We start from the raw sequence: 18,526 nt of genomic DNA on the forward strand, positions 1-18,526 counted from the left end.
TTTCCTTTTCAAAATCAAGACTTTATTAGCAACACGATCAAAACACAGATACAGTACAGGGGGTTCTCGTTAGAAGTCACTTTGCTATAAGTCATTTTGCAGATAAGTTGTTTATTCAGGAAAGTAGATTCTTTGTCAGTCAAACTGATTCCACACTTACATCATTTAGGGGCCGAGGGACCAAAAGCCAGGAACATAGCCGAGCTCTGTGGTGGCCGGGTGGCAAGTGTTGCAGTGCAGGGGCCCAGAAGGGGAGCCCTGAAGTCATCGGGGACTGACAGGGAGCCAGGAGGAGTCAGGGTGGAGCTGGCAGGTAGCTGGGGAAGCTACAGGGACAGCTAGCAGGAAGCCAGCAGGGAATTGTGGGGAGCGGGTAGGGCTGGCAGGGAGCTGGCTTATCTTTTTCTATTTATTTATTTATCTTATTATTTACTATTACTTATTTATCTATTTATTCTATTTACTTCTATTCAATTTCTATTTATTGATTTTTGTGGGTTATGGGTACATAATACGTACTACACATTTGTGAACTGTGTGTGTTGGGAACATATCTCAAGCTAATTAACATTATTCCTCAAGGATATTAATTCCCCTTTGTAAGTCATTTCACTGTAAGTTGCATTATTTAGGAACATAACCTGGACTTACAATGAGGACCCCCTGTATCATATCCCATAATGCACTGCACATATTAAAGGGGGAGTTGTGTGTGCAAATACAAATTTATATACCTATTAATATAGTTTTTATTTTCCACAGATTTTTCTTACCAATGCCAAAGGGTTTTTTTTCATATGAACATAACTGAAATTTTTGGATTACCTTAGACAGGTAGGAGGGGCCCTGCTAATTGCAGGGACTAAAAGTGGATATATTGTTTGCTATTTAGATATGGGTTCTCATTGCTGGGCTTTTAGACATTCACTGTTTATCGAAAATAATCAGGAGGGTGTGGTTTTTTTTTTTTGCTTTTTTTTTTTACTTTGCAATTACAGTGTTGTGAGCCACAAAGAAGTCCTTAAAGAGCCACTTGTGGCTCTGGAGCTGCAGACTGAAGTCCCTGACTTTCAGCATCTGATGAAGTGAGTCTGTGCTCACGAAAGCTCATGCTCAAAACTTTTCTGTTAGTCTATAAGGTGCCACAGGACCCTTCATTGCTGTTACAGATCCAGACTAACACGGGTACCCCTCTGATACTTGACCCTAGTCTGAGCAGTATGATAGTTTTACATAAAAAACAGGTTACAGCTAGTTGAGATTTCTAATGAAGACACTACAAGCACCCACCAGAGTAAGCCACTTCTGTCTGCCTGAAAGAATGAGTCGAGGTGGCACAACACGTCAGAATTAGGTGGATAACCATGTTCCCAGCCTTTCCTTCTTCATCACCATCCTGCCTTCCCACTCCTCCCACCCCTGCCACCACCACATGAAAAGGAGAATCTGCCTGATGGCGACTGACTGTTGACTGACTAGTGGCATTCAAAGATTTCAAGCCCAGTTGGGGTGCAGGGTCTCCTTCCTTGTTTCCTGTCAATACATCCATGTAAACAAATGTATTCCTGGCCACAGTTTCTGGATAAACAATTGCTGTAGTTATCCTGGGAACTTATACAATTCCAAACAGAAGAGAATGTATCTACAAGGCTCTCTGTTCAGATGTGGTCCATGTTACGAAAAATGTTTAGACCCCGTGACCCAGATCTACACGTTCATGACAGTTAAAGTTACCAATACACACAGAACTAGTCCTCCTCTACTGAAATTGTAAAACACAGGGGATGAAATCCTGACCATACTGAAATCAATGGGGGTTTTGCCACTGACTCCAATGAGGTCAGAATTTCACCCTTGATGCCACAATGTCACCATAGTACCGAAACTCACGGAGTTGCTCTGTTAAATTGAACGCAGAATTGCCCAAAGCCCTCAAGGTCTACTAGATCTCAATTACAGGTGTACATTCAGAGTCATTTAGGTTTGTAAGATGGCCAAGAAATTTCAGACACTCAGTTTGCCAACCTCTGCACTGGGTTTCCTTTCCAGTATTAGGCTATGGCTACACTAGGGAAAGAAAGTCAACTGCAGATAGGCAGTTCTAGCTATGGCAATTGTGTAGCTAGAATTGATGTATCTTCAATTGACTTACTTGGCCGCCCTTACTAAAGAAGGTCAGTGACAGTGTTTCTCCCATTGACCTCCATTACTCCTTGCATCTCGCAAGGAGTACAAGGGTTGATACTGACCCCTGATAAGTTACTTTCCCGTGTCACTACCGGATGCATGAAATCGAACCCCGTAAGATCAACCCGTAGCAAGTTGATCTTCCAGATTTGCGTAAACAGATCATTGGCCATTTTCCTGTCCTCTTCCCCTTGCTCTCCACAGTCTGCGTGTGCGCATTTTGGAGGTAAGTGGGGCAGTGTTATAAGCAGTCACTATTATTTGTACTGATCTAGAATTTCCTTTCTTCCCCCAAGCATGAGTCAGATGTATTTAATATCCCTCCTTAAAACCCTTCTGCTCAAAGCTTACAATCATCTCATTGAGAACAGTTGTGTGAAGGGCACTGATGTCTGGATAGCAACAATAAAAACACCTTTTTTAACCTTCTTGATAAAAGCCCCTCCCTGCTATTTTTCCTTTCACCAGAGAGCTCTCAAAATGAGACCCTCATCTTACCTAAACTGCTTTTCCATTGCAATGGAGTCTTTCCTTATTTACACCAAAGGAACTGAGAGCAGAGTCAGGCTCTTTTCATCCAATGCAAAATGTCTATCCAACTGATAATTTCTTCACAGAGCTCTTTAAAAGGATAACTCAGATGAACATTAAACAATCAAAAACTGAAGAAAGCTGAGAAGTAGTGATATTTTACAATAGCATTATTAGAGATTGCCATGTGCCAGCAAAAATGTGAAGTGGTCTCCCATACAGGTGGCACAATAGGAAAGCTGAGACTTGATGAATTCAAATTCACAGCACAATATATTTCGACAAGTCTGCTGTTGTAGCAATTCAGCTGAGGGAGAGAAGCAGATTTAATGTTGCTTTAAGCCACTGCAAGGCTATTTAGCTAGATTTTGGGTTTAAACACAAGACTGGGGACCAAAATATATTTTCAATAATCCCGATTATCCCTTTTATTCACAAGCTCTTTGAAAGAACGTGTAAACAAAAGCACATGTGGCTATCAGGAGGTCATGTTTTTAAAGTAAGACACAACAGGAGTCATTTAAAGCATAGTGCTTGTTTCTAAGGATCACAAGGCAATGAATCAACAAGACATCTTTTTCTATCTTGCTGTAAATAGAAATTCAGTCCCAGAGTTTACCACATGGGCCCTGCTTGTACTGAGAAAAATTGCAATCCTGGCTCAGTATTTCCTGAGAAGCAATGCAATTTCTTTTTTGGTGTGATATCAGTATGTTTTTGTAAATGTCAGCAGGCTGCTCATCACAGCAGTTTAAGTACATCTCCCTATGTTAACTTGTTAGCATTACCTTATCATCCAATTCAGCAACAGCAACACAAAGGTCTACCAGGTTAGGCTGCAGATGTCCATTCACTATCTTCTCATTATAAATATAAATCTGAAACATATCAAAAGTAAGCAATTTTCAGAATGCATCTAGTTCATTTCTCCACGCTGCTACTGTAGCAGAATTTGAAACAGGCTTCCAAACTGGACGGTCTTTGGGGTCCCTAGCTAGCTTTCTTCCCACATCAACTGCCTTCTACCCAGCACACAAGGTGCTTGTGCAGGTAGCGTGGGGAGAATGGAAAGCAACATGAAAAGCACCTCCACAGAATGAAACAGCCCCAGACCTGCCCAAACGTCAGGAACAATACAGTTATCCATAGCAGAGCTTTGAACTGGTAGCTATGTCAGAATAATTGCAAAGTAGGAGGGAAAGTGCTGGCAGATATAGAACTGCCAGAGTGACAGTCCATGACACACATTTGCATTTTTATTGACAAGACAGAAACAGAATTCCAGAAACCATGAGCAGTGTTCCCTCTAATTTTTTCCATGCAGTGGCAGAATAAATTCTGTTAAGCGTACCAAGGATGTACACCACCCACAGAAACACAGTGCTGCCAACTGTAGGTGCTGTGCTAATCAGCTGGGCAGCACCCTGAATCGCTCCTACATAACCGCCCAAGCGCTCATCTTGCAGGGAACACTGGCCATAATATAAAGTCCCTTTGCGGTAGTGTTTATAAAACCTGACCAAAAGCAACCTGTACATCAGGAACTTATTAAACGAAGGGGTGTTGCAAGAGGTGTTTCATAACCCTCCTAGAACCTTAACATTTCTCTAGTCCTGCAAGAGATTATCTGCCTTGCAGAATGAATTCCACTAACTACTGACCAAGCTGCTCTAACACTGACCTCTCTTCTTGCAATTTTTAAATCCTGCACACTGTAATTGATGCATAGAAAAATATATACATTGCACATCAATTTTCCATTACAGTTCAATTATTTGTACATTGGAAGTTAGATGAAGATTTGCAAAAACTGCTTCTCTCTGTTTCTAGCAGAGATGCAAGAAACCATGCTCAGCATCCAAACTGCCCTCTCTGACACTAACACATTCCCCTACCACTACAGTAGTGGGTTTGGCCTGAGTTATTCCATTATCAGTCATTTAAACTAGACTTCACTGTGTTCCTATGAATGGTTGTAGGCTGCTGCATGGAACAATTATTTTTATCCTGTATTGGCAAGTGATTCAGTGCAGTTTTATTAAACAGCTACTGAGACAATATGTAGCAACCGTCTGATTTTCAGAGGTGCTTAGCCTCACCTTCCACTAAAATTCATAGCAGCTGAAGGTGTTAGTACTTTTGAGATGCAAGTCCTCAGTTTGTGCAGTAGGGCTTCTGACAGTTTATTTAGTGAATTTAGAAGCAATTTCTATATTCATAAGCTATTAAACTAAGTCTATTGCAGAAAAATGAGGAATATCCTCCTGTAATCTGAAAACTTGGGGGGGCTTAGCACAGTAGTTCTATTGTGTAGATAGGAACCAACTATTTAATTATGGATTAACAACAAGTAGAACAGAATCAGAACTGGAGCTAAGTGAACAGAGGGTCTTTTAAAAAATTTTTCAAACATGTCTATTAGTATATAACTAATTCTGTACACAGTTACTATGACTGCATACGGAAATGTCAAAACAGATGTTTAACTAGCCATCTGCCTGCACAAATACCTAAATTTATGCATGTAATCCCGGAAATTCAGTGCAATGTACTGGGCATACAATTTTGCATGTGCAGATCTGAAAATCAAGTCCCTGTCTTTTCTTTTGCCTCCAACATTGCCGGTAATCAGAACCCTAGTTTTTGAATATAAAAAGAGTTAACTGGTTATGGTTATGAATAGATTTATATCTTTTCAGATCAGTTCTAATGTACCTTTCTAATTCAGCACCAGTGTTTTGCTGTTCTTCATTAGTGATCCTGCTAAAACTGGATATAACTTTACAACTGCCATAATTACTATTTAAGTCACTTTCCTTACCATGCTCGCAAATCACAAAGGACATCTTTCGAACTTGAAAAGCTACAAAAATATATGGTATTGTTTTAAGTATTTCTACGTTGTTTGGAAAGCTTGCTATAAAAAGGATAAAATAGGTTCTATTTACTATATAACCATGAGAGATCTGGATAATTACACTTGGTATCAACATCACCTTTTGATGCAAATTTTGCAGTAGACAGAGAAGCACATTCCTGAGAAAAACAAGCTAATTTTCTTGTCTTTTCTTGACTGCACTTTAATCCCAGCTAGGTGCTGTCATGTCTGTCCTGATGTACCCTTTTCACTTAGGGGTTCTCCCATTTTGTTCCCCCATGTCTGCTGTGGCTAGGATACATCAGCAATTAATTGTTGTCCACTTTCAGCATACTCACTTGTCGGGCATATGCCATCTCCACGCTATCCAAAGAGCTGCGACCTGGAGGACCCGACTCACTGATGCAACTGGGCTGTTTAGCAAGAAGCACAGCAGTGATTAAGTAGTCTGTTGTTCATATGTTCCACAGCTATTTAGCAAACATTTTTAGTTCGGCCTCTTTGTCGTGCACTGTATTGACCAGGTAAAACCACTCCAGTGTGTTTGTTTCTCACTCTCACCCAGTCACGAGACAGGGAATGCCAAACTACTTGTGGCCAGACATGCTTCAGAGGCAAAACAAAGCAACATATTTCCAAACACTTCACTTGCAGAAACCCATGCTCAGCATCACTGAGATACTCTGTTATAAGCACAGCACATAACTTCATACTTAGTGTATAAAAAGGCAGAAGCTTTCCTGACTCAGCACATTAACCAAGCAATAGCTTTTTAGGATTAGGAAGAGACATTCTGAGAAAGGATTATTTATATGCTTATGGTTACTGAAAAATTGTCTGATGCAGGCTGAACTCTCTTATCTGGCACCATCCATAATCTGGCACAATGACCACTTATCACAGATGTGGCCAAGTTTCCCGTGGCCCTATAAAGTTTGTTTACAGTCACCAGTCCTGGCTCTTGGTGTTCTGTGCTGTTATTTACCTGTAATTTACCCATAAATGTCTTCTAAGAGCCCAGTAAGCAGTGGGAGTGTTGGTAATGTGCTAGACAATATTGACCTTCCATGGTCCAGCAAATTCTCTTGTTCAGCACCAGTCAGGTTCTAAGGGTGCAGGTCGAGAGAGGTTCAACCTGTACAATGTTCTATATCTTTGTGGAAGCATCTGATATTGGCTTCTGTCAGAGACAGACACTGAACTCAAAGGACTATTGGCTCTATTATATGCTCCTATTTTGTCCCAATGAAATGTATAGAGACACAAAAAGAAATAAGAGTATTGCACTGTCTACCAGCAATGGTGCTCCACAGTTGGCAACCTTAACAGGGAGACATTAGTGAACGATTGGACTTGGGGAATATGCCGTTTTTGTAATCCAGGCTTGAAACATGACAGCTCTGTGGTAAGATTCTGTTTTCTATTAAAGATGGAATGAACTACTATGGTGCAACTCAACACTGCACTGTCAAATGACGACCACGAGCTGTGGGGATGTTTGTCGGGACAGCTGTAGGCAAAGGTGCTCAATACCATTAGAAAAAGGCTACCTCCAATGGAACATATTGATCAAGACAGAGCAAGTGGTTAGATCAGACACCATCAAATTTTACTCAACTACAATCCGCCTCCCTATCCAGTCACAATATGTTTGTCGATATGTCCCCTGGTTTTGCTTGCGGTGGGGGGGGGTCATTTTGCATGCGAGCGACCCTTTGGAGAGTCTCCCTTATAAATATAGGTACATTGTGTTTTGGTTTATAAAATACACAACTTACGTCCATCTGTATGGCATCTAAATAAGAATTAGTTGCTTATTCTGATTGGTTACGTCTACACAGGCGGTCACTGGTGATGGAGAAACCTCAACACCACCCGTTGACAGATTCCATCTACACGCAAAAGCGGCTCAACAGAGCAAACCTCTGTCAACAGAAAGCGTCTACACACACTGGCTGCTCTGTCAACAGAGCCGGCCCCGTAACCCCGGAAGGCAGGCATGCATGGAGGCAAAGCCCTTCCCAGAACGCAGGCTCTGCGAGCTCTTACAGGGCCCCCGGGCCCACACTCCACGCCTGTGCCAAGGGTGGCCTTCCCCTTGGAGAGAAAGCAAAGCTGCTGCAGGGCTCCTTGCTGTTTGTGAGAGACACGGCTCCTTCCAAACCTCTCCTCTCCTGACCTCTCATCCTACCTGACACTCCACCCTTCCTGACACCCTGACAGCTAAGCCCCCTGGAGCCCACACCCTCCCTGAACCAACACACTCTCCCCATCCTTCCCTCCCTTCCCGACCATGACCATGGCAGAGTAGCTCCTGGGACTGCAGACCAGCTCCTGCTGGCCCTGCCACTGTCCATCACCGGTCTCTATGGCCACATCTGGGCGACGACCCCGAGAGACAGCCTGCAGACCAGGCCCCCAACGGCACAGTGCCCCCCACCGCACTCACCCCCTTGGGTGCACAGGCATACCTGGCAGCACCCCACCAACTCCGATTGGTGGGACTGGCTGGTCATGGGGCAATGTGGGGACCAGCAATGGACACAGAATTTTGGGGTGCGCAAGGACACGTTCCTGGAACTGTGCAACTGGCTTGCCTCTGCCCTAAGACACCACAACACCAACATGGGGCTGGCCACCCCAAAAGCCACTGCTCCATGGGTCACCAATTCAGCCTTAGGAGGTCCCCTGTCAGGGCTGTTGTGATACAGGAAGAAGAAACCATCAGGCCGCAGGCCATGTGCAGTGGGAGTGGGGACAGAGGGAGAAGGGGAGGATGGGAACAGGTGGAGAAGGGGTGGGGGGGCTGAGGGATGTGGGGCTCACTATAGTCCAGGGGTCCTATCCCCCCCCCAGAACCCCCACAGGTGTGTCTAGTCTCCCCCACCCACAGGTGGTGCGAGAAATCAACACCATCCTGCTGTGGATGTTAGTGTGGATCAGTGCCGTGGACGCCCTTGTCACCAGCTTCAACCACATCAGCTTCCCCAGTTGTTTCGAGGCACTGGACAGGATGCACATCCCCAATCTAGGCCCCTGAACACAGTGCCGCCCAATACCTTAATAGGCAAGGCTACCACTCTGTGGTGATGCAGGCCCTGGTGGACCACTGAGAACAATTCCTTGACATCTACATCGGGTGCTTGGGCCGGATCCACAAGGCGAGGGTGTTCTGGAACTCCAGCCTGTTCCAGCAGATGGAGGTAGGTACCTGTCCCCCCCCGCTGGGAGCCGGCTGTCCGAGAGACACAGATTCTCCTGTGCATCATCAGCGATGCAGCCTATCCACTCCTCCCATGACTAATGAGACCCTACACAGAGCACCTGGACTCCAGCTAGGAACAATTCAATGCCAGGCTGGCACGGGCACGGAACCCCTTTGAGTTTGCCTTCAGGCGCCTGAAGGGGAGATTCCAGTGCCTCCTGAACCAGCTGGACATGGGGGAGCATAATGTTCCCCACGTTGTGCCTGGCTGTTGCACCCTGCACAACATGGTGCAGCGGAAGGGGGAGGACTTTCAGCAGGGGAGGGGTCTGGAGGGCAACGCTTCCTATGAACAGGTGGGTGTCATGCCCAGCCGTCAGGTGCGTGCCGAGGGGGTCTGCATCCAGGAGGCACTGTGGGAACACCTTGCCCGCAGTCCCCAATAACCCTCCCTGGGTCAACTCCAGGGGCTGGCCCATGCCTGCAGCCCTTCCAGCCTCCCTGAGTTACCCCTCCTGTCCCCCCTCAATGCCCCCCTACCCAGACCTAAAAGGAAGCACATGGGCACAGTCTCAAAACAACCAAACCTTTAGTAGTAGTAGTAGTAGTAGTAGTAGTAGTAGTAGTAGTAGTAGGCATCCTTCAGTCTGCATAGACTATGGATCGCGCCCTTTAAAGTTTCAATTGAGGACTTCATTTACAGCATCTACTGTGACTATGAAGACCCACACAAGAGTGACAGTCCTTGCTGCATCTCTTGCAGATGTAGTGCGTGTCTGGCAAGTCCTTATTGTGCTTTTTGTGCGCTCGCTTCTCCTCTGTTAGCTGTCTGATCCTCAACTCGCCCTTCTGAAGGCCCTTGTGTAACCCCTGCCTCCACCTGCCACGGTCATCTGCTAGTTCTTCCCAGTTGTCCAGCTCTATGTCTACCTCTCTGAGTTCTCTCTTGCAGACATCTTTGTAGCGTAACTGGGGGCATCCGGGAGGTCTTTTGCCAGAGGCTAGCTCACCATACAGGATGTCTTTTGGAATCCTTCCATCATTCATCCTGTGGACGTGGCCAAGACAGCGGAGTCGACGCTGCCTGAGGAGGGTGTGCATGGTTGGGATTCCAGCTTGCTCGAGGACGGCTGTGTTGGTCACTCTGTCCTTCCATGATATTCCAAGGATGCGCCTGAGGCAGCGCAAGTGGAAGACGTTCAGCCTCTTTTCCTGGTGGGCGTACAGGGTCCAAGTCTCGCTGCCATAAAGGAGGGTGCTAAGGATGCAGGCTCTGTAGACTTGCATTTTGGTGTGAGTGTACAGCTTGTTGTTATTCCACACTCTCTTGCTGAGTCTGGACAGAGTTGTGGCTGCTTTTCCAATCCTCTTATTTAGCTCAGTACTGAACCAAACCTTTACAAGAACTGAAACCATTTGCCAAACAACAGATAACCGTGAACGACCTAAACCAACTAAATATACAAAAATAAAGACTTCTGTTTGAATTATGTACATCTGTGAACTACATACATAACTATAGGGGTGCGTTGGGGACAGGGAGCATCTGGACTGGGATGAGGCACTATCCTAGGGAGCAGGCAGATGGCCTCGAGCCACATGGGCCACAGGTTCCCTGTCCGCCCAGGGTCTGCCTCGGGGCCATGAGCAGGTGGAAGTGGGCAGCTGCAGGGTCGGGCTCAGCAGCGGACGTGGGGGCAGCAGGGGAGGCCTGGGGGATGTGAGCGGGGGCTACCACCACTGCCCACCACAGGGCCTGTAACAGCACCTGGGGCATGGGCTCGGAGGCAGCAGTGAAGACATCAGTGGCAGAGGGCAGCAGGGCCCCAGGAAGCTGCATCCTGGGCCAGCCAGTCCTCAACAGATCCAGGGCATCGTCCATCCGGGCCAGCCACAGTTCCGAGGACTGCACCCAGGCCTGCAGCTGTTCCTGCTCCACCTGTAGCTTCTCCCAGTCAACTCACAACTCCTGGGCAATGGCGTTCTGCTCCCAGATGACAGCTGCCAACACCCAGTAGCCATCCTCTGCCAGGTGGCAACTGTGCCTTGGGCCACAGGTGCACATCAGGGGCAGTGATATGTCCTCCCTAGGCGACAACAGTCCCACTGGCTTGGGGTCCTGGGCAGGGCTGCCTGGCTGGGAGGTGGGGCTAGCCTGGCCCCTAGGTAGTGCATTGCTAGGGTGAGAGGATCACTGGGTTCATCCTGCAGCACAGCCTAGACAGCGGGCCATGTTGGATGGGGACACTATGGTGTCATGGGCCAGGGCGGTCCCGGGCAGCATACGCCATGTTTGTGTTGGCTAGGGAGTAGCATACAACTGAACACATGCTGCCAGCTTCCTACACGGGGCTTCTTGGAGTCCTGTTTCTTCAAGGGCGGGTGGAAACAGTAACCACAGAGCCCTGCCGGCTGTGGAGAGGTTGTCTCCCGGCCACAACGGAGGACCCGCTCTGTCAACGGAACTGTCTACACAGGCACTGTCGACAAAACACTGCCGACAAAGGCTGCATACATGAACGGGGAGAGGTGTAACGCTGCTGACTGCACACCTGACTAGTTGAGAAACTCTAGACAGAGCGCTTTAGCCGTGTAGACACTCAGCGAGATTTATCAACAAAAGGGCTCTTCTGTAAACAGAAGCTGCCCATGTAGACGTGGCCATAAAAAGCATGTGGAGCTGGACAGTTGTAAAAATAAGCACTTTAACATTTAAGCCAGTTATGGCTGGCAGAACCCAGCCATTACCTACTGGAGTTCACTTTAACAATTTTCTCACGTCTGATTTTGACCATTTTGTAACCTATTCAGAGTATTAACAGTCTCTTGGGTGCACAGTGGATCATCGAAAGACGTTGTGTAATGTTGTGTTATACCCATTATTGGAGAGGCGCAATTTGCCATGACTGCCTATCTAAGCAAGTCGGGTCTGTGCTTGAAATGTCAGCTCCAGAATGGGTGTTCAGTCTAGCCGAGCTATCTTCAGGTCTATTGAAATGTGCTGTGCTCTGGTTGCACGTACTGGGATGCCATTGAGAGTCATTTCACTATAATACCCATCTTCCATTAAATGACACTTTTATTCAGCATCTGAAACTAGACAGTTACTTATTTTTGCTGCCTTCATGGGGATCTCTATATACCTCTCCTCTGATAAACTGTACATTACAGGTTGAGCCTCTCTAATCCAGAACTCTCTTGTCCAGCAACAGCTGTAGTCCAGCATTATTTTAATTAACCGGATATTTATTTATCATGGGTGTGGCCAAGTTTCCCATAGTCCCATAAAATTTGTTTACAGCCCCAGTCCTGCCTCTCCGTGTTCTGTGCTGTTATTCAGCTCTAATTTATCTCCAAATATCTTCTCAGAGCCCAGTAAGCAGTGGGAGTGTTGGTAATGCTGCCAGACAAGATTGAGCTCTCCTGGTCCAGCATATTCTCTCATTCAGCATTGGTCAGGTCCTGAGGGTGCCAGACTAGAGAGCTTCAACCTATATTATATTTTACTTCTGAATTTCCTACATTGCTTTGAAATCAGTATTTCACATAAAAAAAATCATAAGACAGTATTATAGTCACACTGCCAAGTTTATTATCTACTACTATTAAAGTATATCAAGCAGATACTTGAAAATATTTTAAAAACTTTTGCCTCCCAGTTTATTTCCTTTGCATTTGACAAAATACTGATTCCCCCTCTGATGTTAACAAGGATTTACGTTAACTTGTTTTTTGTTTATCTCCCAGTGTGTTTGTGCTAGAATCATTGATTATGTCAGCAAAGACTTGGAAATGAGGCTTAGCTAATTGACTGATTGGGTTTGACTCCTCTGGCATCTATCCAAAACTCTAGGCACCTCTCCACCTATCAGCAGGTCATTCCATAATTACCACTTAGGGTTTTCTTGCATCTTCCTCTAAAGCATTTCATATTGGCACTATCAGATACAGTACACTGGCTTAGAGAGATTCTGCCATGGTCCAATATGTATATCCCTAAATGGCCTGGATTCTGCATATCAAAGACTCTCTCTCTCTCTCTCTCTCTGTATTAATCCCACAGCTGCTATCAGTGTCGATTTTTAGAGCAGACATCCCTTGGTATAGCTGAGAAGGAACTGCTGGCAGGATGGGCTCTGTCTCCCCAGCCTAAGGAAAGGACAGCATTTTTCTGCTTTGACTGGAGAGCTTGTTAAGCTTATTTAATTTTTGTTTCATTCAATTTCTGTTACATTGCCAGGTAAACAGTCCTGCATGGATTCTGTGACTGTCAATGTGGAAGAGTTTAAGGCTGCCGCCTACACTACGAGATAAAATCCAATGTAAAGGAGTTAGCACGACATTAAAACGTCACTGTCTTCACTGTAAATGTCATTAGCTCATATTAGTGTGCCCTAATATCAATAAAAGTCAATACTAACTGACGGGTATAGCGTCAATCTGAAGTTTAAAACATCGAACAAAAGCGAGTATGGAAGTGCCATGTCTTTCATTCTAATTTATTAGCCTCCGCAAATGTACCACATATATCCCACAAAGCTACGCACTGCACCTGGCTTCCAGCTACTAGTGGGAGCCAGGAAACTGACCAGGGCTGCTGCACCTGGTTTCTGGCTCAGAATGCAGGGCTGAAGGAACTGTGGGATGTTTTTGATTTCAGTGTGGAAGCAATATGTCAAATTTGTTAGGAACCTGTGGGAAGTGATGACATGCAAAATCAAATTTAAAAAAAAATGGCATCATAAAATCAATTTTTAATAAATTTGAATTTATCTTGTGGTGTAGATGTAGCCTAAGACCTTTGGACTGGTGCCTTTAAATAAATATAAGATCAGTACTACAGCCAAGGAAGCAAAGTTTTCTTCTTAGGTTTTAGGGTCCCAGAACCTGGTATTTCACCCAAAAAATTATCAGAAGCTCAAAAAGTTGGTGTTTTACAACCCCTTGGCTCAAACAATATTGAGCCAAATTTGGACCATCATTTTAGCTACTTTATAAAGACTAATGGATATGGATTCCGTCATTGTTTCATTTCTTGGCAACAGTACAGGGAAGAATTATTTAAAATATGGAGACACTTAGAATTTGAAAAACCTGCCCAGGAGATTATAAAAAAAAAAAAAGATAAGTGAACTAAAGTATCAACACTAATAATTGCCTCAAATTAAAAACATATTATTTTCCAATAAACTCATATTTTAAAAATCTTTAATTATCATTCCTAGTGGATCTCAATATTTAGAAGTGCTCGTATGCTTCCAGTGCTAAATCAGCTGATACAAGTTCCTATAGTGTGAACCCACCTAATAATGACAAAAGCTTTGTTCTGAAGAACAAAGAAGCTGTTAAAAGCAGGTTTCCTGGGAAACAGAGGTGAAGGCAGAAACTGTACCTTGCAGTCTCTCCCTGCTATGCCATCCCAGATGAACTGTAGAACTATTTAAAGAAATGCTAAATTACGGACACCATTGCTATTCACTGACGAGATCTCAACTGCTAACACAAGCCGAGGGTGGGTGGGTTAGTTGTGACTTACTGTCACTTTTCAGTCAATGCCTGAATACCACAAATATACAGATGGAGGCTTTCATATCAGAATCTGATTTCTTTTTCCTCCGCTATTGTTTTGAAGCTCTGAACATATTTTATATATATATATATATATATATATATATATATATATATATATATATATATATGGCTGCTGCTTTACACGACTATATGACTGACAGACCAAAATGCATAAATTAACATTTGATTTTAAAGTGTACATCCGAAACTAGTAAACAACTGTTACCAGATTTTTTGTAACCTTGTCTATTTTACTTTCCTCCAGTTTTAATTTCAACATAATCTTTATGGTTTTGAAAATCACTTTTGCTAATAAAACCAGATGTGACAACTGCAATAGCAGCAGCAGCACATTCTTTACAAGAACATTATCACCACCTTTCAATAATGAAAAAAAAAAACCAAAACAAAACACCTCCAGGTGTTTACAAAATGGTTTTCCACTCCTTTTACATTCTTCCACCCCACCCTTCACTTCCTATTCAAAGGGGCTCAGAGGCAGGTTTACTTCCTCTTTTTCCACTTGAATCGGAATTTCAGATATACCTTTGGATTCTTTTTAAATCAGGTTTTCCTATGGAATTTTTGTAGATGAGCCAGTGTAATGGAAAAAACGTTACCTACCTTTTCCTAACTGTTTTTTGAAATATGTAGCTTACGTCCATTCCAAGTAAGTGCCTACATTCTGTGTGAATAATTGTTGGAAGGTTTCTCCCCAGCGGTACCCGTCAGGTTGGCTATGGAGCACCATGGAGTTGTGTCGTTATAGCAGTATATATAGGTCCCTCTGATCTGCTGCTTCTTCACTTCCTTCTTGCCAGAGTACTCTACCAGAGGATTAGTTAAGTAGGTCTTGGATTGGATATGAACAACACATTTTGAAAACAACAGTTAGAAAAGGTAAGTAACTATTTTTATTCCTTTGAGTGCTTGCTCATTTTGATGCCGAATAAGTGACTCGCAAGCAATCCTCAAGAGGAGGGTTGGAGTTCATCGAGTCACAGACTGCAGCCCTGCTCTGCCAAATACTGCATCATCTCTAGCCTGCTGAGAAACGCTGTAGTAAGACAATTAAGTGGACTGATGTGATGTTGGACCCCAGCCTTTGGGCATGGTGGCAGGTGTACAGGGTCCAGAAAGGCCATTGAGCTGGCACCAGCCACTGCAGTGGCCATGGCATCACGTGTAATAGCTGCCCTTCTTCAGCCCCTCCTCTGGGCTGGCACATTGCCAGCTTCACCTAGAGGTGTAGAACTCCCACAAGGGCTCTGACCTCAACAACTAAGTGGCACAAAGGGAGATGGCAGCTTGAAGCAGTACCAACATGAGGGCAAATAGCACTGCTTCATCACTGGCTGGCCCTTGGGAGGCAACGTGCATCTTTGGGCTACCTATGCTGATGATTGCACCATCGCAACGATGTCCCTTGGCAGCTAAAAGGTGTCTGGTGTGGAGGGAAGGTCTAAGCCCTCCTCCTGGCACTCCTGCATTAAAGATGTCATTAGAACTGGACTTGATGGACCTCCCTGCAAGGCTGGGGTAGATAGTGCTGGCCAGCTAAGAGCCAGAGCAGGGTGTCTTGCTGCAGGTTGTATCCCACACATGCCTCCTCACTCCACTGCTCTAGTAACAGAATGACCTCTCTTTCTTCCTTCGTCTGGGACCAGGGAATGGGAACAGTGCTGGGCAATCACACCAGAGGAGGACTTTGGCGCTGGGGAGCTAAGGTGCCAAAGGTCACTGGAGACAGAGTCCTTTCTTGGTGCTGCAACTTTTCTTATGGAGGCTTGGGCACTCCACACCAAAGGGCTGGGTTTGTGGTTGGATGCCTCTTGCGCTGGCTGGGAACTAAAGGCTGATTCCGTATGCGGCAGCTTCAGTCTAAAGTCCCCCTCTTTCTTAGACCTTGCATGGAAGCCTCCACACATTTTACCACTTCTCAGTCTGATGGGCTTCCCCCAACACTTTAAGCAGGAGTTGCATGGGTCTCCCTTTGGCATAGGCTTCAGACCAGGACACTCACAACATGAATCCCTGAAGTGGAGGTAAGCCCTGATCTCCAGGAGGGCTTGTTTAGTTTGGAAAAGAGAAGATTGAGGAGAAACATGATAGCAGTTTTCAGGTATCTAAAAGGGTATCATAAGGTGGAGGGAGAAAACTTGTTCTTCTTGGCCTGGGAGGACAGAACAAGAGGCAATGGGCTTAAACTGCAGCAAGGGAGGTTTAGACATCAGGAAAAAGTTCCTAACTGTCAGGGTGGTCAAACCGTGGAATAAATTGCCCAGGGAGGTTGTGGAATCTCCATCACTGGAGATATTTAAGAACAGGTTAGATAGACGTCTATCAGGGATGGTCTAGACAGTACTTGGTCCGGCCAAGAGGGGAGGGGGCTGGACTCGATGGCCTCTTGAGGTCTCTTCCAGTCCTAGGGTTCTATGATTCTATGAAATGTGAGGGGAGGGGGAGACTTAGCTAAACTAACCATGAACTGTTTGAACTAAGTTCTCAATTATTTACAGGTACAAGAAAAGTCCACTAGGGGAGTGCTGAGCATAAGAGAACTGGCGCTCCAATAACCATCAGTGGTGGTAAGAAGGAACCAAGGAGGCAACAAGTCAGCAGGGACTTTTAAACACCGCCATGAAGGTGTAACTTCAGGGAGCCCTACAGCCAACCCATAGGTACCTCTAGCGGACAAAAATCTTCTGGAGCTGATGCACACAGCAGACGTGGCACTGACGTGAGCAAGCACACAAGGAAGAACAGCAGCTTCACCTCTTTTTCCAATTGACATGGAAATTGGAAAAAAACACTTCTAAGCTCATTTTGAAAAGCTGACATTAAGTCAGCCAGTTAACATGGGAAAAGGTATTTGCCTCTCTCCACCCCAAAATGGAACAACAGAACACTATGCAAGCTGTCTCTTTATAACCAGCAACCTTACAGAGCTATACCTACTGAGAAATGAGGAAAGGGGTTCATTTAGGATTGTTCAAGCAGGAGGACAGAGATGATATTTTAAATATTTAAAAAGATGGAGATTCTAAAATATGAGAGAAAGACTAGCAGTGGATAAGGTACACTGTATTTTGATACCACCTTAAATGTAACAGTATCAGGAAAAGGAACAGGGCTGACAAGCATGTTGGCTGAATTACAGAAATCTATTCTGTCACATCCACAACCTTACGTTTACGCAGTGTCGCTTTGCTCTGGTTTTACAAACCATGTTCTTTTTCTTCTCAAGAATTTGTGTCTTCAAGAACATTTTTTCCTGGGACTTCCACACTTATTTTCACAAGTATTCATTTCCAAAAACTGCACTCTGATGGCACTGCCATCATGCTTCTGCTTTTAAATTAATTTTGCTCAATAATGCCGTCTTCTCAAAGGACTCTCCCTTCACTTATCCTCATGCGAGCATTCATTTTCACTTGTGCACCAAACCACATGCTTATAAAGATGCATTATTCATTGGCCTTATATGCATATGAATATTTGCAGGCAGAAACCTGGGCAGACATTTCGTCAGCTCTCCGAATGGCTTGGCCAGTATACACAGTGCATTACTGTGCAGGAGATCAGGATGGAAGAACATCGGTCAGAAAACTCACATCTTTGTGCAGTGCTGCCTGAAAGTGTTGTGAAGTCCCAGAATTCAGGGAATTTACAGGCATGATATACCGAGCTGAAGGAGGATTTAGAATAGAAATGCCTCTTTGTCACTGCAGGAATGAGCTATTTGACAGCAAAGCTTTACAAGAGAAAAAGAAGATAGAGGACAGAGCAAAAAGCAGCAGCTCAAGATAACAGGGCAAAAGAAAAGCCTACGACAGTGGTTTTCAACCAGTGTGCCGTGGCACACTGGTGTGACGTGAGAACTGTCCAACCATGCCATGAAATTGAGTCAATTGCCCCTTGGGGTGGCTCTCTGCAGAGCCACTGTTTGGGGAAACACCAACCCCGCAGGACCCCATTCTCACTGGGAGGCAGCTGAAATGCTGCTTCCAGGCACAAACGAGCTGGTGGGGAGCCTGCCCCTACTGTGTCCAGTAGCAAAGGGGAGAGTAGGGAAGGCAGGAGCCTGTTGGAGCCAGGATGCAATTTAAATGCTGCGCCCTGGTTCCAACGGGCTTGGCAGGGAGGGGAGCTGC

The 18,526-nt window shown here is 45.0% G+C and overlaps 1 protein-coding gene across 4 annotated transcripts in view; it reads right to left on the minus strand.

Moving 5' to 3' along the window:
- The window catches only part of NUP93 (nucleoporin 93), a 166,848-nt gene that overhangs the window by 31,698 nt on the left and 116,624 nt on the right, over positions 1-18,526 (minus strand). For all 4 annotated transcript variants that reach the window (XM_075009042.1, XM_075009041.1, XM_075009044.1 and 1 more), the window contains 2 exons: positions 5,935-6,009; positions 3,507-3,596 (listed from right to left, as the gene is read on the minus strand). In XM_075009042.1, the coding sequence (XP_074865143.1) occupies positions 3,507-3,596; positions 5,935-6,009 (165 nt within the window). The remainder of the gene's footprint in view (positions 1-3,506; positions 3,597-5,934; positions 6,010-18,526) is intronic.

Source organism: Carettochelys insculpta, chromosome 14 (genome assembly GCF_033958435.1).
Source record: "Carettochelys insculpta isolate YL-2023 chromosome 14, ASM3395843v1, whole genome shotgun sequence".
Lineage (NCBI taxonomy): Eukaryota > Metazoa > Chordata > Testudines > Carettochelyidae > Carettochelys > Carettochelys insculpta.